The sequence below is a fragment of the Podarcis liolepis genome (genome assembly GCF_965112155.1).
Source record: "Podarcis liolepis genome assembly, chromosome: 12".
NCBI classification, from domain to species: domain Eukaryota; kingdom Metazoa; phylum Chordata; class Lepidosauria; order Squamata; family Lacertidae; genus Podarcis; species Podarcis liolepis.
The window spans coordinates 5,608,132-5,630,254 of NC_139563.1; the positions used below are offsets into that span (position 1 = coordinate 5,608,132).

General features: G+C 45.2%; 2 protein-coding genes across 2 annotated transcripts in view; one reads left to right on the plus strand and one right to left on the minus strand.

Moving 5' to 3' along the window:
• Positions 1–1,051: 1,051 nt before the first annotated feature.
• The window catches only part of TMIE (transmembrane inner ear), a 35,921-nt gene continuing 14,849 nt past the window's right edge, over positions 1,052–22,123 (minus strand). The window contains exons 2-4 of the mRNA XM_083467306.1: positions 18,380–18,497; positions 2,597–2,746; positions 1,052–1,756 (exon numbers count right to left, since the gene is read on the minus strand). Of these exons, the coding sequence (XP_083323432.1) occupies positions 1,650–1,756; positions 2,597–2,746; positions 18,380–18,497 (375 nt within the window). The 3' untranslated portion in view covers positions 1,052–1,649. The remainder of the gene's footprint in view (positions 1,757–2,596; positions 2,747–18,379; positions 18,498–22,123) is intronic.
• Positions 16,622–22,123, plus strand: part of ALS2CL (ALS2 C-terminal like) — a 93,883-nt gene continuing 88,381 nt past the window's right edge. Inside the window, exon 1 of the mRNA XM_083466694.1 lies at positions 16,622–17,303. Within this exon, the coding sequence (XP_083322820.1) occupies positions 17,136–17,303 (168 nt within the window). The 5' untranslated portion in view covers positions 16,622–17,135. The remainder of the gene's footprint in view (positions 17,304–22,123) is intronic.

A 22,123-nucleotide genomic window follows, 5' to 3' on the forward strand; every position in this document is an offset into this window, starting at 1 on the left:
AAATTAATAAAGATATATTTTTTAAAAAAGAGAGAGGTGTGAGCAGGCTTTTGCTGGGTAATCTTGTTTATTTTAGGTCTAACTCCTCATCTTCTCATTAGCCCAAAGAAGCCTTGTCCTTTCTGCTCTTGATACTATACTATGCCAGACTGAAATGTTGAAAATGTTTCTTTGTCCTTGAATCTTCCCATCGCATTGAGAAAGCCACAGGAGGTCCTCTGCAGAAGTCCCTGTTCTGGACTGGTCTCATCTGCCAGAGTGTCAAAGTTACTGATGGACACTCCTTCCTCCGGCAAAGTGAACAAGGTGATAATGAAGCTTTGAAGTTGGCGCTTCGCATAGAAAACAAGGGAAATGATCCAGCAGAGGCTTGGTTGTGTTGTTTAGTTGTTCAGTCGTGTCCGACTCTTCGTGGCCCCCTGGACCAGAGCACGCCAGGCACTCCTGTCTTCCACTGCCTCCCGCAGTTTGGTCAGACTCATGTTTGTAGCTTCGAGAACAGTGTCCAACCATCTCGTCCTCTGTCATCCCCTTCTCCTTGTGCCCTCCATCTTTCCCAACATCAGGGTCTTTTCCAGGGAGTCTTCTCTTCTCATGAGGTGGCCAAAGTATTGGAGCCTCAGCTTCAGGCTCTGTCCTTCCAGTGAGCACTCAGGGCTGATTTCCTTAAGAATGGATGTGTTTGATCTTCTTGCAGTCCGTGAGACTCTCAAGAGTCTCCTCCAGCACCATAATTCAAAAGCATCAATTCTTCGGCGATCAGCCTTCTTTATGGTCCAGCTCTCACTTCCATACATCACTACTGGGAAAACCATGGCTTTAACTATATGGACCTTTGCTGGCAAGGTGATGTCTCTGCTTTTTAAGATGCTGTCTAGGTTTGTCATTGCTTTCCTCCCAAGAAGCAGGCGTCTTTTAAGTTCGTGACTGCTGTCACCATCTGCAGTGATCATGGAGCCCAAGAAAGTAAAATCTCTCACTGCCTCCATTTCTTCCCCTTCTATTTGCCAGGAGGTGATGGGACCAGTGGCCATGATCTTCGTTTTTTTGATGTTGAGCTTCGGACCATATTTTGCGCTCTCCTCTTTCACCCTCATTAAAAGGTTCTTTAATTCCTCCTCACTTTCTGCCATCAAGGTTGTGTCATCTGCATATCTGAGGTTGTTGATATTTCTTCCGGCAATCTTAATTCCAGCAGAGGCTAGGTACGCCTTCTTCTTTTCTTTGGCGAGGTTCCTACTTCATGCAAGCCATTTGAATGGGAACGCTTTCCTTTCGCAAGGTGAATTTCCGGGTAAAAGCTAATGCTAGCATTCCAGATGGCTGGAGACCTTTTGTTGAAGCTGGCCAGGTTTTTTGTTTTAAAGCAAATTAAATTGACTGCAATCTGAAGGGAGCACCATTGAGTTCAATAGAGCTGAATAAATTGAGCGTTACACAGCCTGCTTCCGTGGCTGGAATGTCCTCTTTATGTAGTGAGCGAGAGAGAAAGCAGTAAGAGGAAAACGGCAGAATCAGAGGAGGAAGATCTGGAAGGAGGAGGTCGAAAGCAAAGGAAGGGGGCAGAGTCTCAAAAATCTCTACAGCAGAGTCCTTCTCCAAAGAAAGCGAGAACAAGCCAAAGGAAAATCGTAGGCAGAGGGTGCCCCCTAGTGGATTGGCAGTGCTATTTCGTCTTCCTCTTTCACCACCGGCAGAGAACTTAGAGGTAGGGAGTCGACTTGCCCAGAGAGAGTTGGGAGGTTTTCAGTGGAGCCTGAAAGGGGCAGAGAATCAGAAAAGGATATAAGAGAGAATGAGAGAGGGATAGAGAACTGTGCAACAGCAAAGGGAAGGGAAATGAAGGAGAACCTTTGAGGATTAGTGGCATGCTTAGACTTGAAATATTATTATTATCATCATCACCATTATTTGTATACAGTGGTACCTCAGGTTACATATGCTTCAGGTTACATACACTTCAGGTTACAGACTCCGCTAACCCAGAAATAGTATCTCGGGTTAAGAACTTTGCTTCAGGATGAGAACAGAAATTGCACGGCGGCAGCGGGAGGCCCCATTAGCTAAAGTGGTGCTTCAGGTTAAGAACAGTTTCAGGTTAAGAACTGACCTCTGGAACGAATTAAATACTTAACCCGAGGTACCACTGTACTGCTCTCCAGGCACAGATAGCGATATGGTTCACAATGCAAAAAATAAGATAAAAAAACACAAAATGCATGACAAGAACAAAAACCAGTAAGGGTAGGGAATGTAGCAGGTGAACACACACACAACACAACACACCCTGCACACAACATAAATGCCACCTCTACAAAGTGTAGGAATAACACATGTAGTTTAATGGTGAATTTTGGACCCAATGGAGAGGTAAAAGATGTGGATTAAAGATGGAGGAGGAAAGGGTTAACAATGGGACCCACAAAGGGGAGGAGGGAAGTCCACAAGATTCCTTGGAATCTTGTCTTTATTGCCTATGTTCGATAGATGACTGTAAAATTTTAATCTGAAAAACCAAACAACAACAACAACAACAACAACAATAATAATAATAATAATAATAATAATAATAATAATAATAATAATAAAAAACTACCTCCTGGGATTTCGGTGAGTTCATTGAGCGGAGGCACGGTGTCCAGCTTGTCTGCGTAGGTCTTGGCAGCCTGGCGTTTAGCGTAGCGAGCCTCTATCTCCTTCTTGGTCCGAGGAATACGGCATTTGAAGATGCAGCAGAGAGTGATGACTGCAGGCAGCGAGAAAGACAACATGGAGTTTAGCACGGGCTGCAAGGGGTTAAAACCACACAGCAGCGGATGGGGGGAGGAAGATTGTAGGTCATACTCAACAGATGACTATCCAACCTCTTCTTGGAGAGCTCAAGAGAGAGTCTGGGCAAGGGATTCACTTGCCTAATTCATCTTATCGAAAAGGTAAAGGACCCCTCGGGATGCGGGTGGCGCTGTGGTCTAAACCACTGAGTCTCTTGGGCTTGCCGATCGGAAGGTCGGCGGTTCGAATCCCCGCGAGGGAGTGAGCTCCCGTTGCTCAGTCCCAGCTCCTGCCAAGCTAGCAGTTCAAAAGCACGTCAAAGTGCAAGTAGATAAATAGGTACCACTCTGGCAGGAAGGTAAATGGCGTTTCCGTGCGCTGCTCTGGTTCACCAGAAGCGGCTTAGTCATTCTGGCCACATGACGTGGGAAAACTGTCTGCGGACAAATGCTGGCTCCCTCGGCCAATAAAGCGAGATGAGCGCCACAACACCAGAATCGTTCGCAACTGGACTTAACTGTCAGGGGTCCTTTAGTAAAGGTAAAGGGACCCCTGACCATTAGGTCCAGTCATGACCGACTCTGGGGTTGCGGCGCTCATCTCACTTTATTGGCTGAGGGAGCCGGCGTACAGCTTCCGGGTCATGTGGCCAGCATGACTAAGCCGCTTCTAGCGAACCACAGCAGCGCACGGAAACGCCGTTTACCTTCCCGCCAGAGTGGTACCTATTTATCTACTTGCACGTTGATGTACTTTCAAACTGCTAGGTTGGCAGGGCAGGGGTCCTTTACCTTTACATTTAAAGGACCCCTGGATGATTAAGTCCAGTCAAAGGCAGCTATGGGGTTTTGGCACTCATCTCGCTTTCAGGCCAAGGGAGCCGGCGTTTGTCCGCAGACAACTTTCCGGATCATGTGGCCAGCAGGACTAAACCGGTTCTGGCACAACGAGACACTGTGACAGAAACCAGAGCCTACGGAAATGCCGTTTACCTTCCCGCTGCAGCGGTACCTACTTATCTACTTGCACTGGTATGCTTTTGAACTTCTAGGTTGGCAGGAGCTGGGATGCGGGTGGCGCTGTGGTCTAGACCACTGAACCGATCGGAATTTTGGCGGTTTGAATCCCCTCGACGGAGTGAGCTCCCGCTGCTCTGTCCCAGTTCCTGATTTTATCAGCAAGGAGGGCTATGTCTATGGAAGACAGTTCCCAGACTGTTGCTCTAACCATTGCACAACACCACCGGTCTTCGGACCAAATGGGAGATTGGGAGCTAGCAGGATCAGTGCTGGAGGTGATCCAGAGGGTAGGATCCATACCAGTGGATTCAAGTCATTGGAGGTTTTCCAATTTTCAAATTTATACATTTCACTAATTTTACAATCCTTTTAACATTTCCAAATTTTGACTTCCTTCCCCCTCTTTCTGTGGTTCCTCAAATTTGTTTTTTAATATCTTCTGCATCTCCAAATTCATTTAATTTGCTCATTTCATTACAGTATCTACTTTAAATACAAACTGCAGGTTATTACAATAATCATGCGGATGTTTTTATCTGTTTACAATTGATCTGTAAATATTCAATAAATCATTTCCATTCTTTTATTAAAAGTTTGTTATCTTGATTTCTTATGCTTCCGGCAAGTTTTGCCATTTCTGCACGTTCCATAAGTTTTTGTATCTATTCTTCCTTTGCTGGGACTTCCTTTCCATTTTGGGGCGAGTAACATTCTTGCTGCTGTAGTAGCATACATAAATAAATTTCTACACAATTTAGGTAGTTCTGTCCCTATTATTCCCAAAAAGGATTTTTGAGCATCGCAGGGGATTGGTCTAAATGGCCGCTGGGGGTCTCTTCTGATTCTACAGTTCTATGACTCTAAAATCAAGTTACAGAAATAGACTGGAAAGAGAAGCTGCTGAATTGCAACTCATTACCAAACTTAAAACCATGGAGAGACCTGGTCTGAGCAAAGACATTGGATTCTTATCTCATTATACATGACTAAGCCATTTCTCACCCTCTCACCCCTTGCCTTTTCCTGTAAGACCTATTACAGTCGTTAAGAGTCGGCAACAGGCTCATCTCAGCTATCTGCCAATCTCCCATTCCCACCACCCTTCTGAGTTATACCCCTCCCCACCTTCTCACTATATAGAAGGATCTGGCAACTTCTGTTTCAGTGTATCTGAAGAAGTGTGCATGCACACGAAAGCTCTGTTAGGATATTTCCGTTCCACCTTAAAGGGAGCAGGCTTTTGTGAGTCACAGAGTCTGCGCATGTCCTGTTAACAGGATGTTTATGTTTGCTGATTCCTTTCGTTTTCAGTCGGCTCAGAGACGCTGACAGAATGGACGTGTTTTCTTTTGTTCTGTTCATGTTCTAAATAAAGTCTGTAAATATGCTCTTCTGCTCTTCTGCGGTGCAAGCTTTTGACTGTGCTTTCTGCTGAAAGAGGGTGCACCAGCCTAGGAATGATGCTAGGAATTTCCAAAGGCTTTGTGCCCCTAACTGTTGGATCTGCGTGACTACGGGAGGCCGATGGACATCCAGAACTCCGGCTTGGGGGCTCAGATGGACACTATCTCCCTGGCAGTTTCCCAACAACAAGGTTTCGGGCCCAGATTCACGGCACCTACAGGAGAGTAAAGCTGCAACAGACTGCGTTTGAGAGGTATGAAGGGGGGAAAAGCGAAAGCAAAGGGACGCTTTTTCTGTTTTACCTCGGCAAAGAGCCTTTGATCTCTGGCAAGGCAGATTAATTGGCCTGGGAGCCGAGCCAAAGAGTTCGTGATTAATGAGCTGCCAAGATAAGGAGTCTTTGAAGGCATAGGGCTCACAGCTCAAGTAAAAAGCTGAGATGGATCTCTTACAGACCTCAGAAACTGCTCCGTGTCCTAAGTTGGATGGGCAGAATTATGAACCCTGGGCAAAATGGTGTGAGAGTTTACTGCGTCAGTTTGGGGTGTGGCATGTTGTTTCTGAAGCCCCCCCCCAGTTCCTCTGACAGAGAGATGGAAATCAGCTGATTCGAGAGCGATGGACGTAATAGTCCTATCCGTATCTCTTGAGGAAATTAAGACGCTGGCTGGCAACACCACTGCACGTGGAATGTGGTCTGCTTTAAAAAAAGCTCACAAGCCAAAAATCCCAGCCCAGAGTTTGACTGCATCGGAGGTCCTAGCTGTTTCCCAGAATGCGAATGAGTGCAGGGATGCTGAGGGCACCGGTTGCAAGCTGCAGGGGGAGCTGACCGTCACGTCATCCCAGGCAGCATTCCAGCCTCCAGGGGGAGCCAAGGAGTCGGCAGCTGAGAGCTCTGGTTCTCGTGAGAACCAAGGTCATCGCCTTTGCAGAGGCCGGAAAGGCAAAGGTAAATACAGGCAGACATCTGCAGATGGCCAGGAGCAGAGGGAGAGTGAAGAGCCCGCGCAAGAGAAAAACAAAGCATTGTTTGCTGGCACTGCTTCACCAAAGGCTAAAGGCACGTCTGCTGACCAGAAGCAGGGGGGCAAGCTGCAAAAGCCCACGCCAGTGGAGAGCAAGGTTTTGCTTGCTGGCACAGCTTCACCAAAGGCTAAAGGCACGTCTGCTGGCCAGGAGCAGCAGGGGGGCAAGCTGCAAAAGCCCAGACCACTGGAAAACAAGGGTTTGCTTGCTGTAAAGACTGCTCCAACAGCCAAAGGCAGGTTTATTGTGGACTCAGGTGCCAGCCGCCATATTTCCAAGGACAGGCATCTCTTTATCTCCTTCAAGCCACAGGAAGGTGAGATCCACCTGGCTGATGGAAGGACGTTGCAAATTGCTGGAGAAGGGACTGTGAAACTTGCAAGTTTGCACACAACCATCAGTAATGTACTTTTTGTTCCAGGAGCTGCAAGCAACTTGTTGAGCGTCCCACAGCTTACTGGGCGTGGTTTTCAGATTTCCTTCAAGAGGAGCGTCTGTGTCATCAGTAAAGGCAAAGAGGACTATTTGCATGCAAAGTTTATGGATGGTTTGTTCCATATAACTTATGATGACACTGCTGTTGAATCTAATGCTGATTCTTGTTGTGTTGCACAAACTAACAAAGTTCTTCATGCAGGTTGCATTCACGATGCGCATCGACGGTTTTGTCACCTCTCTTGGAAGGCACTGGCCAAGATGCCAGAGGTGGTTGAAGGTTTGAACATCAAACCCTGTAAATTTCACATGAAATGTGTATCTTGTGCAGAGAACAAGGTGAAGGTGGCTCCAAAAGGCAAGGAGTCTAGCAGGCAGGCTTCCAAGCCCTACCAGCTAGTGCATGCGGACCTGGTTGGTCCACTTGCGCCCTCTATAGGAGGAGCAAGGTACTTCATGATTCTGATTGATTCTTTTTCCAGGTACATTCATGTGTATTTGCTCGAACAGAAATCGCAAGCGTTTCCAAGGTTTAAGGAATTCTGTGCTTGGTTGGAAAATGTGCACGGTAAACGTATTTCTTGTTTTTTTTACTGATCGGGGCGGGGAGTTTACTTCTCAGCAGTTTGAAGCTTTCCTGACTGAGAAGGGAATCCAGCATGACATGTCAACGCCCAGATCGCCATGGATGAATGGGCTTGCGGAGAGAGCAAATCAGACATTGCTGCAAGGAATCAATACCTTGTTGCATGATGCCAATCTCCCTGATAAGTTTTGGGGGGAGGCTCTGGGGAATTTGGTTTACAGTTATAATCGCAGATTGTCATCACCCATTGGTTGTACCCCCTATGAGAAGATGTTTGGCAAGAAACCCAACACCAAACACATGAGAATTTTTGGTTCTGACATGTGGATACGCACACAACAAACCAACAAGCTTGGGAAGTGTGGGGCACATGGTTTGTTTATGGGGTACGAAAAAGGTGCATACAGAGTATGGATGACTGACTCTAAGTCCATTAAGTTCACAAGGAGTGTTGAGTACAATCCTAAGTGGGGGGAAAATGTGGGAATTTTCCAGAGTTACCCAGAGGAGGATGAAGGTGATGTCAAGCAAGCAGCTAAAGATGAGGAAGCTGCTGCTGATGATGAGGATGAGGATGATGATGATGATGATGATCAGAGTTCGGATTCCAGTTCAGTGGGCAGCGCTGCTGCTGATGTCAGTGAAAGTGATGACACAGCAGACTACCAGAGCGCAAAGGCCTCAGTCAGACCATCTGATGTGTCTGACAATGAACTGGAAGAACCACTGTTCACCATTGGTCATTTTTCTCCTAAGAAAGAGGAGATGAGTCCAGAAGACTTGCGTCTAGTACGCAGATCTGAAAGGGCGACCAAGGGCAGACCTCCAAAGAGGTATGCTGATGAGTTTGCTAAGACAGCAACAGCTGTTCTTAGCAGCTCAGAGAAGGTATGGGAACCTTCAAGCTTCAAAGAGGTTCAGGAGTTGACCTCTAAAGATGCTGAGCCTTGGCTTAATGCCATGAAGGCTGAAGTTGATTCCTTGAACAGGAACCAAACTTGGGAACTGGTACCGGTAGTCCCAGGAATGAGACTGGTTGGCAGCAAATGGGTCTTCAAGGCCAAGACAGACCAGAATGGCAAGGTAGTCAGACACAAAGCCAGATTGGTTGCCAGAGGTTTTTCACAGGTACCAGGACAGGATTACCACGAGACCTACTCACCCACAGTCAAATATGAGAGCATTCGGCTGATGCTCAAGATCGCTGCGGAGGAGAAACTGCATGTTTCCCACCACGACATTAATACAGCTTTTTTGTACGGGATTTTGAATGAACAGCTGTTCATGCTTCCACCTGATGGGATGGAGATACAGAAGGGTATGGTCTGTAAACTGCGGAAATCCTTATATGGTCTCAAGCAGAGTGCCAGGTGTTGGAACACAAAACTCACTGAGACATTGCTTTCTCTAGGTTTTCACCAGGGCAAAGCTGATCCATGTGTGTTTGTCAAGGAGGAGGGGCAAAACAAACTGTATTGTTTATGTTTTGTTGATGATCTTCTGATGTTTTGGAAGAATCAGGCTTTTTACCAAAGCACCCTAGCTCAACTGAAGGAGCACTTTGACATGAAGGATCTTGGTGAGGTATCCAACTATCTTTCTCTGCAGGTGGAGAAAGACCAAGCAGGTAATTTTCTGGTACACCAAACACAGAAAATTACTGATGTATTAACCAGGTTGAATTTGGTTGATGCAAACCCAGCAGACACACCGATGGTGACAGGTTACCAGGTAGACAGTACTGCTGAAGCGTTTTCTGACACAACGCTATACAGATGCATTCTAGGCAAGCTGAATTTCATTGCCAGATGTTCAAGACCTGACATAGCTGTAAGCTGTAATCTGCTTAGCAGACATGCCAACAATCCTACGGTTCAGGATTGGAAAGCTCTGAAGCGCATAGCCCGCTATTTGAAAGGGACTATGCACTACAGGCTGAGGTTCACCAGTCAGAAGACTGGAGGTCTTGAAATCTTTGCAGATGCAAGTTTTGGAAGTGACACCACGGATGGTACAAGCACTTCTGGAGTATGCTACATGTACAACCACTGCCTGTTTGACTGGTTGTGCAAGAAGCAGACGACAGTGAGCCTAAGTTCCTGTGAAGCAGAACTCAATGCTCTGTCATTTTCACTCATGGATTGTGAATGGTTGATGCAACTGTTTAAGGACATCAGGGTGTCTGTGAAATGTCCTGTACAAGTGTATCAAGACAATAGATCTTGTTTGGCTTTGCTGAACTCTGAGAGTTGCAAGCAGAGAACCAAGTACTTGCAGATTAAGCTACATCGTGCAAGAGAGTGTATTCAGAAAGGACTGATTCAGGTGTCCTACATGGCAGGAAATGAAATTCCTGCTGATCTGTTGTCGAAGGTTGTTAACAGAGAACAACTTAAGGTTTACACACAGAAGTTGCAATTGGGTGAACCACAGGTACAACAGGTTACACGGAAAGGGGGAGGATGTTAGGATATTTCCGTTCCACCTTAAAGGGAGCAGGCTTTTGTGAGTCACAGAGTCTGCGCATGTCCTGTTAACAGGATGTTTATGTTTGCTGATTCCTTTCGTTTTCAGTCGGCTCAGAGACGCTGACAGAATGGACGTGTTTTCTTTTGTTCTGTTCATGTTCTAAATAAAGTCTGTAAATATGCTCTTCTGCTCTTCTGCGGTGCAAGCTTTTGACTGTGCTTTCTGCTGAAAGAGGGTGCACCAGCCTAGGAATGATGCTAGGAATTTCCAAAGGCTTTGTGCCCCTAACTGTTGGATCTGCGTGACTACGGGAGGCCGATGGACGTCCAGAACTCCGGCTTGGGGGCTCAGATGGACACTATCTCCCTGGCAGTTTCCCAACAAGCTCATACCAAGAACTAACTTAGTTGGTCTTTAAGGTGCTACTGGAAGGATTTTTTTTATCTAAAATCAAGAGTGGGGAAGCCTCTTTCAGGTGCATTCAGAATTTCAGGCGCCAGAGGCAAACGGGAACAGAGCTATGGGTGCGAATTCTACCTTTGCAAAACGGTTTCCATTCCAACCATGCAAAAGCCAGAGGTGTCTCGACAGACTTGTGCCCATTTTCCACCCAGGCAATCTAGAGGCATTTTAAGCAACCGGAATGTGTAACTCAGACCCCGCGAACTGTCCCACATTTTCCACCGATATTCTTTAGAGGAATAAGAAGAAGGCAGGGCATGTAAGCTAAGCTCCTCCTCCTAAGGCAGTTTATATAAATACACCTTGAGGATTTTTTTGCAAAGCCTCCTTGCAAGTAGAAATCTAGCACCTCAGGGAGAAGAGTCCTGGTTCCCCTGACATGCTCATTCTACAGAGAACTCTTCCCCAGCCCCTAGTGAACAGCATTCAAGCATATTTAAAAAAACTAAATATATTGAACAGCTCCTGGCAGTAATATACTCTGCTGCCCTTTTATGACCGGATGAAGCTGAGCTTTCAACCCAGACGGAAATGAGGGCTCGTTGCAGTTCTCTCATCCCTCAGATAAGAGGCGTGAACCATCTCCAGAGAAATTAAAACCCTCCGTTCTAGCTTTCTGTTAGTGGGCAGTGATTTATTTTTCCCTTCTGAAAATCCCTTTCAAACCCTCCTTCGCTGACACAGATCTTTCAGTGTTTTGGAAGCGATCACTGCCTGCTTTAGTTCTCTGGCAAAGCTTGTTTAAGAGACTGTGTATGTTAAGGTTTCCCTTCACCGGATTGCACACCGTGATAACAGAGGGAAGAGATCCCCTGAGCACGTGCAGAGTGCCTTTTGCCGACGGCTGAGAAACCCCAAGCAGCTCTGCCCCATCTGGAATTAACATACAGTGGTGCTTCGCAAGACAAAATTAATTCGTTCCGCGAGTTTTGTCGTCTTGCGATTTTTTTCGTCCTGCGAAGCATGGTGTCGGGAAAGTTTTGGAAAAGCTTAAAAAATCACCAAAGTCTTTAAAAACCTCAAAAAAGGCTACCACACCGCGTTCTATGAGTTGCTCCTCGAAGTCAAGTCGCAACTGTATTAACGGTGTTAAGAAAAAGGAAACAAACTTGCAAGACGTTTTCGTCTTGCAAAGCAAGCCCATAGCGAAAATCGTCTTGCGAAGCAGCTCAAAAAACAAAAAACCCTTTCGTCTAGCGAGTTTTTTGTCTTGCGAGGCATTCGTCTTGCGAGGTACCACTGTATACAGGCCGGTTCAGGAGGACCTCAGTGTCCTATGTGTGGGGTAATGAAAAGACTCAACTTGGGAGGAAAAAATAGGAGGCAGGAGAGGATGAAAAATGAGGAACGCATCGGGCAGGAAGGAAATGATGGAACATTTGCTATCGTTCAGCAACGATGGAATTGGAAACTGTAAATTAGAGGAAGTTAAAAAAAATAAAAAGCCTTGCTGAGGAGACAAGATAGCAAAGCATTTAATCAGCCTTTAAGGAAGGCTGCGGTTGTCCTAACAAATGAAAATGTCATCCCATGGTTAATTATGTAACTGATTTCTGCAAATCAGTTCCAATGCTATACAGTGGTTCCTTGGTTCTCAAACGCCTTGGTACTCAAACAACTTGGAACCCGAACGCTGCAAACACGGAAGTAAGTGTTCCGGTTTGCAAACTTTTTTCCTCAAGTCAAACATGCTCCGTTTTGAGTGTTAAACTTCCGATATGAGTGTCATGCTTCTGTTTTGAGTGTTAGACCGAGGTCTATTTTTGCTACTGGTATTTATTTTGCATTTCTGCGGCTCTTTTTTAATTTTGTGCAGTGGCGTAGCGTGGGGGGTGCCAGGGGTGCCAGCCGCACCGGGCGCAACATCTGGGAGGGGCGCGCTCGCTGCCTCCGGAGTCACCAAAGAGCCTCAGGCGCAGGCTGTAGCGGAGCCGCATGTCTCGCGGAACCGCCGAGCTGTGCGCGCGTCCGGGCTGAAGGCGCCCGGCAGGCAGCGGCTCTCAGCGCTGGCCGCGGAGGACGCGCCAGGCAGCCCCTCTTCACAGCCCCGCCTCCGCCGGTGCTGCTGCAGCTGCTGGGCAGTTGCATTTTCCTCGCCTCTCTGCCCCCCTCCTCCTCCGGGCAAGCGGCGTCGTTTGGGCAGCAGCGGGGGGCGCAAATTACTTGCCTTGCCCCGGGTTAGGGGGCGCAAATTACTTGCGTTGCCCCGGGTGCTGACAACTCACGCTACGCCGCTGATTTTGTGACTGTGTGCAACCCAGTTCAGCTACTGATGGATTGGTTGTGTGCCTGCAATACATTGTTTATTGCTTTCATTTTATGGATCAATGGTCTCATTAGATCTTGGGTAGGCAAACTAAAGCCCGGTGGCCGGATCCGACCCAATCGCCTTCTAAATCCGGCCCCCGGATGGTCTGGGAATCAGCGTGTTTTTACATGAGTAGAATGTGTCTTTTTTAAAAAAATGCATCTCTGGGTTATTTGTGGGGCATAGGAATTTGTTCATTCCCTCCCCCCTTCAAAATATAGTCTGGCCCCCCACAACGTCTGAGGGAGAGTGGACTGGCCCCCTGCTGAAAAAGTTTGCTGACCCCTACGTTAGATAGTAAAAACCATGTTAAATTGCTGTTTTAGGGGTTGTTTTTAAAAGTCTGGAATGGATTAATCCCTTTTGCATTACTTCCTACGGGAAAACGCGTCTTGGTTTTGGAACGCTTTGGTTTTGGAACGGACTTCCGGAACAGATTCAGTTTGAGAAGCAAGGTACCACTGTAGTTTGAAAACCTCTTGGAAAGCTTGGGTGCTTAATCACCGTTCAGAGAAGGGCTTTTGTGTTGTGCTTCTTGCGAACGTTGGCAGCTGGTGGCCCCATAGCTAAAGTGGTTCTTCAGGTTAAGAACAGTTTCAGCTTAAGAACGGACCTCCGGAACGAATTAAGTTCTTAACCCGAGGTACCACTGTAATTCCCTTGAGATTGTCAGTCTGTCTCCCGTATGAAACGGAAAAGACTACCGTATTTTTCGCTCTATAAGATGCACCAGATCACAAGACGCACCTAGTTTTTGGAGGAGGAAGAGAAGAAAAATATATATTCTGAATCTCAGAAGCCAGAACAGCAAGAGGGATTGCTGCGCAGCGAAAGCAGCAATCCCTCTTGCTGTTCTGGCTTCTGGGATAGCTGCGCAGCCTGCATTCGCTCCATAAGACGCACACACATTTCCCCTTACTTTTTAGGAGGGAAAAAGTGAGTCCCATAGAACAAAAAATATGGTAGTTAAAAGCAATAATGTAACATCACCATGAGTGAAGGTTTGAACCTTGCTTTCTGCACCACTGTGGCAGCCTTCGTTTAGTTTTTTACTTGACCTCCCATTTTCCATGGTGTTTTTAATTTATCCTCCTTGCTGCACCCTATCTCCTCTTTTCTTATATCGTAACTACTGCACAATAATCTAATTTCTTCTCTTGCTCACAGTTGGAATCATGCTTCCAAATTCATCATACTGTAATAGTTCTTTAAATATTCTGAAAATGGCTTCCATTCTTCCACAAAACAATCCTCATTAGGTTCTCTTATGATCCATAATCATGTTGCCTGGAGAGATGCTTTAAAAAAATAAAATAAAATGCACACATTCATGAAAATAACCTCCCAAACAAAACATGCATACTAGGGGAAATCATTTCTGAAAATGGATACAGTGAGCAAAATCTCATACAAAAGCATTTGCATGAGGAGTAACGATCGGTAAAATGCTGATAAACAGTTGTTGTTGTTGTGTTATTTTAAAAAGTAGTTGCTAAGTGAGGCATGAATGTTGCAAACTGAACTCAAGAATGGACAAGTGCAAGAAACCAAAACTTGAATGATTTATTCATTCCTTCCTGAATGCACATACATTTATTCAAAGAACACAATACCCAGAGCCAGTCAATTTATTTTTACACCTCTCTCCCTCTCTGGCAGCGAAAATACCAGGATTATAAATCAAATAACGAACCATTTGCTTCCCTTTCCTGACAATCCAAATCTGCCGCTCGAGGCAGCCACCTCGTTCTGCCCAAAGGTAGGGCAGGCAGTCCCTGCTTCTAGGCTGATGGAGTTATTGGACATGCAGCCCTCCAGGGAGCACATTAAAGAAACAGCACCCCACCTTTCCCTGCAGGCGACTGGGTTAGCCATGTTGACTGTAGAAAACAACACAATCAGCTGTTCTCCCCACTCGCTTTCCCCGTTCATTCTGCTGCCAAAAATTATTATTGCTATTTAACAGAAACAACAGATCGAAAGAAAGGAAGAGGGTGTGTGTGTTTGCAGTTTAATAAAAAATTGATTTCCAACCTGTTGAAAATGAATGTTTTTCTTTTAAGAAAAAGCTCCCGCAGTCTCCAAATTAAGTCTAAGCTTTGGCCAATAAAGCTCCTGAGGTCATGAATGGATGAAAGAACATGAAGACTATGCTTGTGCCAATCCACACAATAAGACACTCGAGAGCTAAAGTTCTGGGATAGCTGCGCAGCCTGCATCCGCTCCATAAGACGCACACACATTTCCCCTTACTTTTTAGGAGGGGAAAAGTGAGACTTATAGAGCAAAAAATACGGTACATTGAAGCCCTCCCCCTTTCTAGCTGCTAGGCAAGAGGATGGTTTTAAAATAGAAAGATTAGATGATAGATAGATAGATAGACAGATAGATAGATGATAGATAGATAGATAGATAGATAGATAGATGATAGATAGAGAGATAGATAGATCGATAGATAGATAGATAGATAGATAGATAGATAGATAGACAGACAGACAGACATATAGAAGCTTGAAACATCTGGTCACTTTCACCATCCAAAACAGTGATGCTTATTTAACAGTGCCAATCCTCTACACACCAAACACAGGCTATGTTCCTTCCTACTTCAGATGCCAGCGGTGAAATTAGAGCCCTAATGCTGGAACGATGCATCCCAGTGTGGATTTAATGGCCCGAGCAATTGAATGTTTGCCATTTTTAAGTGCCCGTGACAGCGCACATTTCTCTCCCCAGGAATCGAATCCCCTTGCTCTTTTACAAATGTAAAAACCCATCAGGCTAAACAGGCAGGGAGTGGTAAAACAAGGACAATACTCAAAGGTAATAATAATAATAATAATACGCTTCATTGGAGGTTTTTAAGCAGAGGTTGGATGGCATCAATGCCAAGGTTTCTTTAGCTGTAATAATAATAATAATAATAATAATAATAATAATAATAATAATAATAATAATAATAATAATATATTTATACCCCTCCCATCTGGCTGGGCTTCCCCAGCCACTCTGGACAGCTTCCAACAAAATATTAAAATACAGTAATACACCAAACATTAAAAGCTTCCCTAAACAGGGCTGCCTTGCATTCTTCTTCTTCTTTGGCGATCCCTCGTAGTAGCCGAGTAAGATTGTCTTCCATAAACACGGTTTTAAGAATGAGTCCATAAGTGACTGTGGAGGCCAATTCTGGATCCACACGTCCTTCCACAGTGGGGACATTGGTTTCCGGGTGGGAGTTGATCACGGTGTGGATTTGCCAAGCGTGCCTTCCTCTTAGCACGTTTCTCCCTTGTGTCCTGAGTTCGAGTGTCTTCAAAGCCCATGACACCTTTGGTAAAGGCTGTTCTCCAACTGGGGCGCTCACAGGCAAGTGTTTCCCAATTGTTGGGGTTTATACTACATTTTTTAAGATTTGCCTTGAGACAGTCTTTCAACCTCTTTTGTTGACCACCAGCATTACGCTTTCCATTTTTAAGTTTGGAATAGAGTAGTTGCTTTGGAAGACGATCATCGGGCATCCACACAACATGACCAGTCCAACGAAGCTGATGTTGAAGAATCATTGCTTCAGCACTGGTGATCTTCGCTTCTTCCAGTACACTGGCATTAGTTCGCCTGTTTTCCCAAGTGATGTGTAAAAATTTTCAGAGACACCGTTGATGGAATCTTTTGAGGAGTTGGAGGTGGCGTTTATAAGTGGTCCATGTTTCACAAGCGTACAGTAAGGTTGGTAGTACAATAGCTTTGCAAACAAGCATTTTGGTTTCCCTGCGAATGTCCCGGTCCTCAAACACTCTGCACTTCGATCGGGAGAAAGCCGCACTCACAGAGCTCAGGCGATACTGGATTTTAGCATCAATGTCGGCCTTTGTGGATGATGGGGTTGGACTAGATGATTTTGGGGGTCTCCTTCTGACTCTACAATTCTATGATTCTACAGGCTAAAGCAGGCCCACCCTGACTCTAAAATGATCCAGATCCTATTAACTCCTTCTTTTCATCACAGGCTACAGAGATCGGGAAGTTCCCTCTCTCTTTTGTGAAATCCATCAGAAAACAGCATGAATCACTCTTCAACAATGTTTGACCTGCCTCTTCCTATCTGAGCAAAGGTCTTAGGACAATCCCTGCATACCAACCCAGATATGTAGACTATTTGCAAGCGTTTCAAGCTGCTCTTAGCTTATCACTGATTTAAATGACCATTCGCATGCTTAAAAAAGCTGTTTTCCACTCTTTTTATGCATGGTTTTATTGCTTTAAGCTTAGGCACAGACTGCCTGAAGGACAGTGCAAAACAGACAAGGCTCTGGGGTCTTCAGAGACCCTCAGAGGAATGCTTGGTGGGGAGCACAGGAGAGGGTCTTCTCCCTGGCTGGGCTTTCTGTGAATCTACACCTCTACACCTCCAGAGGTCTTTGATCTCCTCCACCAGAATTAGGGCTTGGTCATCCCATCAATGGTCAAAGAAAGAGCCCCTTTCTCAGATCCCGCCTTCAGGAAAACTTCAAAGCATTTCAGGGAGGAAGATAAGAGGACAATCCTGTCGCCATGAAATTTCTCGCCTTATCTCCCCGCTCAGGACTGAAACCAGGCCCTCCCAGGCCAGACAGGCCTGTCTCAAGAATTTCTTAGCTCTCCAGATCTGATGCTGGGCAAATCCTGGTTATGCATTCTGGAGGAAGGAACTCTGCGTTCAGCCAAAGAGCCACCTTTTTTCACCCACAAAGTCCTGCCATTTATTTACCCTTCTTCCCGGGGACGGCGAGCTTCGAGCCCTAAGAAGATGGGGTCCCCTCCTCTGCGCGGACAAGTGGTAAGTTGTGGGGCTCAATACTGTCGGTGCAAATTTTGCATACATTCATGGGCGGGGAATCTGTGGACTTTCAGACATCCTTGGACTCCAGTTCCCATGAGCCCCTGCCAGCATGAACTGGGAGTCCAGTTTAATCTGGAGGACCATAAATTCCCCATCCTTGTTCTATTATCTTGGAAGATGTTTAGTAGGGCCAGTTCTGGGGTGACTTCTAATACTTGTTTAGCTATTTTGCATATTTCTCATATGATTGTTGTCCAGAATAGTTGGACTTGGGGCCATTGCCACCACATGTGGAGGTATGTACCTGTGGAGGTGCACCCTCTCCAGCATTTTGGTGAGATTCCTGGGCATATTAGCGCTAGTTTCCTTGGTGTTAGGTACCACCTGTAAGTGAGTTTCAGAGTGAGTTCTTTCCTTTCTGTTGATATGGATATGCAAATAAGGGATTGAAAGTGACATTCAGTGATTGGATAGTTACAGAAAGTGGCTACTGTTGCGTTGTAGTGGAGCCCTATATAAGCAGGCTGGCTAAACCCTTCAGTTCAGTTCTGTTCTGGCCTGTGAATAAACAAGAGCTGTTTGAAGAATCGCTGTGTCGTCTGATATGTTCACCCACAGCTTAGCACTTTTTGTTTTTGTGACTGTGTGGAACCCAGTTCAGCTACTGATGGATTGATTGTGTGACTGCAGTACATTGTTTATTACTTTCATTTTATGGATCCATGGCCTCATGAGATAGTAAAATTCATGTCAAATTGCTGTTTCAGGGCATAGCTGTCAACGTTTCCCTTTTTTAAAGGGAAATTCCCTTATTCCGAATAGGATTCCTCTCAAGAAAAGGGAAACGTTGACAGCTACGTTTCAGGGGTTGCTTTCAAAAGTCTGGAACAGATTAATCCATTTTGCATCACTTTCTATGGAAAAGCACGTCTCGGTTTTGGAACGCTTTGGTTTTGGAACGTACTTCTGGAACGCATTAAGTTTGAGAACCAAGGTACCACTGTATATCTGAGTTTCTAATGCTGGAATGAGGCTCTCGGGGTTAGGATGGAAGGCAGAGAGGTGGGACTTACTGACGCTCATGACAAATAGGGCAAAGATCCCCACCACTTGCCAGAGGCGCAAGCCCCAGATCACCACAGTCTCCGATGTGATGGGGTCCGGTTTCTTTTTCGGCGGCTCGGTGGTGGCCTAAAAAAAGAACAGGAAGTGTTAGAGCATACGGGCGGAAGGGTCAAGGGATTGTACCCAGCTAAGCCCTACTCAGAGTAGACCCATTGGAATTAATATATCATTAACTTAAACAGCTTTGGTCGATACCTTTAATGGCCCAGGTGGCCTGTGAATGAGATCTGCGACCTGCGTGTGTAGGGAAGTATATAAATTTAATCAACAAAAAATATATAAATATAAAGATATACTGCCCTACACTTGCAGGTCACAGGTCTCATTCACAGGCCGCCGTGGCCATTAAAGGTATAGACCAAAGCTGTTTACAGCAATATAAGCATAATACAAACCATATAGAAAAGTTAAAAATTGTTCTCAACTAACCACTGTGGAAGGATGTAATCATAACTTCCTGCCTGGGCCTGGTGGACCAAACTCCTGTCATCTGAGCATGTGCAGTTTCTATCCTCGGCGTACACACCTCAGCTTAATCGCAACTTATTTTTTAAGACTAGGTGAAAGCTGGTTGATGAAACTGCTGTGTTTCACAAGGAACTGCAGGATACTTGTGGCTTGTGGCTAATGTCGTGTGATCAAACATCAGAGGCAATGCTGGAGCTAATTGCTAATGCGTAATGTTATAATAATACATTTTATTTTCTGAAGAGGTGTGCATGCACACGAAAGCTCATACCAGTAACAAACTTAGTTGGTCTCTAAGGTGCTACTGGAAGGAATTCTTTTATTTTGTTTCGACTACGGCAGACCAACACGGCTACCTACCTGTAACTAATACCTTTATTGTCAATGTACAACCTGTGTACAATGAAATTAACCAAGCCTTCCCCCCCCCCCACAAAAACACTCAATCTCATTGCACTCTGTGTGCTTGTCGCGCGACACACCAACCCCGAAAGTCAGTTGCACTATATTATTTTCTGTTCTAACAGCCCACGGATAGAAACTGTTTTGTAGCCCATTGGTACGACTGATTATGCTTCTATATCTCCTGCCTGAGGGTAGAAGATTAAAGAGGAGCTGGCAGGGGTGTGAATCGTCCCTGAGAATTTTTCTTGCTCTCCTAAGGCAAAGATCCATTGCGATGCCATCTAGTGGGCTCAGGGGACAACCCATGATACCATGTGCTGTGCTCACCACCCTCTGTAAAGACTTTCTGTCCATGGCTGTCAAGCCAACGTACCACACTGTGATACAATATGAGAGGACACTTTCTATTGTGGACCGGTAGAAGGAGGTCATTGATTGTTCTTTAACATTGTTCTTTCTCAAGACCCTGAGGAAATGGAGTATCTGTTGGGCTGAAGCTCAACATCCAAAAAACGAAGATCATGGCCACTGGTCCCATCACCTCCTGGCAAATAGAAGGGGAAGAAATGGAGGCAGTGAGAGATTTTACTTTCTTGGGCTCCATGATCACTGCAGATGGTGACAGCAGTCACGAAATTGAAAGACGCCTGCTCCTTGGGAGAAAAACAATGACAAACCTAGACAGCATCTTAAAAAGCAGAGACATCACCTTGCCGACAAAGGTCAGTATAGGTCAAGCTATGGTTTTTCCAGTAGTGATGTATGGAAGTGAGAGCTGGACCATAAAGAAGGCTGATCGCCGAAGAATGGATGCTTTTGAATTATGGTGCTGGAGGAGACTCTTGAGAGTCCCATGGACTGCAAGAAGATCCAACCTCTCCATTCTGAAGGAAATCAGCCCTGAGTGCTCACTGGAAGGACAGATCCTGAAGCTGAGGCTCCAAGACTTTGGCCACCTCATGAGAAGAGAAGACTCCCTGGAAAAGACCCTGATGTTGGGAAAGATGAAGGGCACAAGGAGAAGGGGACGGCAGAGGACGAGATGGTGGGACAGTGTTCTCGAAGCTACCAGCGTGAGTTTGACCAAACTGCGGGAGGCAGTGGAAGACAGGAGTGCCTGGCGTGCTCTGGTCCAGGGGGTCACGAAGAGTCAGACACAACTAAACGACTAAACAACAACAACAACAACAACCTGAGTTATATTGTTTTTCCAAGCGAGATCTTCACTAAGGTAAATTCACAGGAATTTAAAGGAAGAGACTCTCTCTCTCCCCACACACACACACACACACACCGATATACAACGGGGCTAGTTCCCCTCTCTTCCTCCCAAAGTCCAACACCATCTCTTTTGTCCTGCTAATATTTTGGTGCAAGTTATTCTCTAAGCGCCATGTAGATACTTTTTGAACCTCTCCACTGTACACTGATTCATCTCCACCTGTAATTAGACCCATTATGGTAGTATCATCTGCAAACTTAATAATTATATACTAGGTGGGTTTAGTAAGGCTCGTACACAGATTTCAGACTGCAGAGCTCTAACTGGCAAAAGGAATTCAGAGATGAAATAAAATGGGGGAATGTTCCTACATTCACACAGCCTTACATCTTGTGGCTGTGAGTTCCACAGTTTTACTATGCACTGCGGAAACAAAAACTTTCTTTTCTCTGCCCTGAATCTTTCAACCTGCAGCTTCATTGCACGGCCACGAAATCTAGTATTATACTACCATTGTATCGGCTGCCCTATCGGATAGCGTTCTCTCTCCGGCTCACAAGAATAAAATACAATCAGCAGCAACATAAAAACTTCTTCGGCTGCAGGAAAAGAGATCAAACCAGTTTAGCGAACAAATAAACCATAAATTGCATGTCGGATATTAAGAGGCCAGATTTGCAGTGTCTTTAAATGCCAGTGCGATGTAGCAGTTTGACGGTCAGAATAGGACCTGGGAGACGCGGGTTCAAATCTCCACTTGGCCATGAAGATCGTCTACTTAGCAGGGCTGTTGGGAGGATAAAACAAGGATTGGGAGGAGAATTATGGACACCACTTTGAGTTTGTGGGAGGAAAGGTGATGAAGTGTGTGGCCATCTTATGGCTTTCTGGCGCCGAGTGAAGACAATATTATAAATGTTCCACCAGTTCTGGCTTCTGAAGATGCCTCTGTTTACATAGTTCCTTTCACCTCTCAACCTGAGGACTCAGCTATACAGCTGCAAATACCACTTTTAAGCGCATTGAATAAGTGAATTTTATTATCACGGTCACAGACCAGTTCCGTCTCACTTACAATATCAGGAAAATCGTAAAACACAACAGGAATACATTGAATTGCAATTGGGTATAACAGAGACAATACAGATATAGCAGTATGTGTATATATATATATATATATATATATATATATATATATATATATTCTTGATCACTAAAATATAACCTAAAACTGTCATTTAAAACCTTGATCATTTTGGTAGTACAGCTTGCTCCCTAAGTTTTATACAAATGTGACACTAGATGGCGATGGTGAGCTTATGGCAAATTCAATATATTTTTGAACACCCGAGTCTCTGGTTTCTGTCACTGCGACGGTTGAATGGTATTGTTCCTCTGCACCTTTTAATCGTGGTCGTTTACACCTTAAAGTTTCAATTGCAATCTTTTTTTAAAATGCATTTTAATTATGAGGTTTTTTGGTGTGTGTTTTTTAGGAAACGAGGTTCTGTATTTTGACAATGTTGTGCAATTCTTTTTTAAAATTTTGTAAGTGGCTTACAAAATGGAGGCAGTGAGAGATTTTACTTTCTCGGGC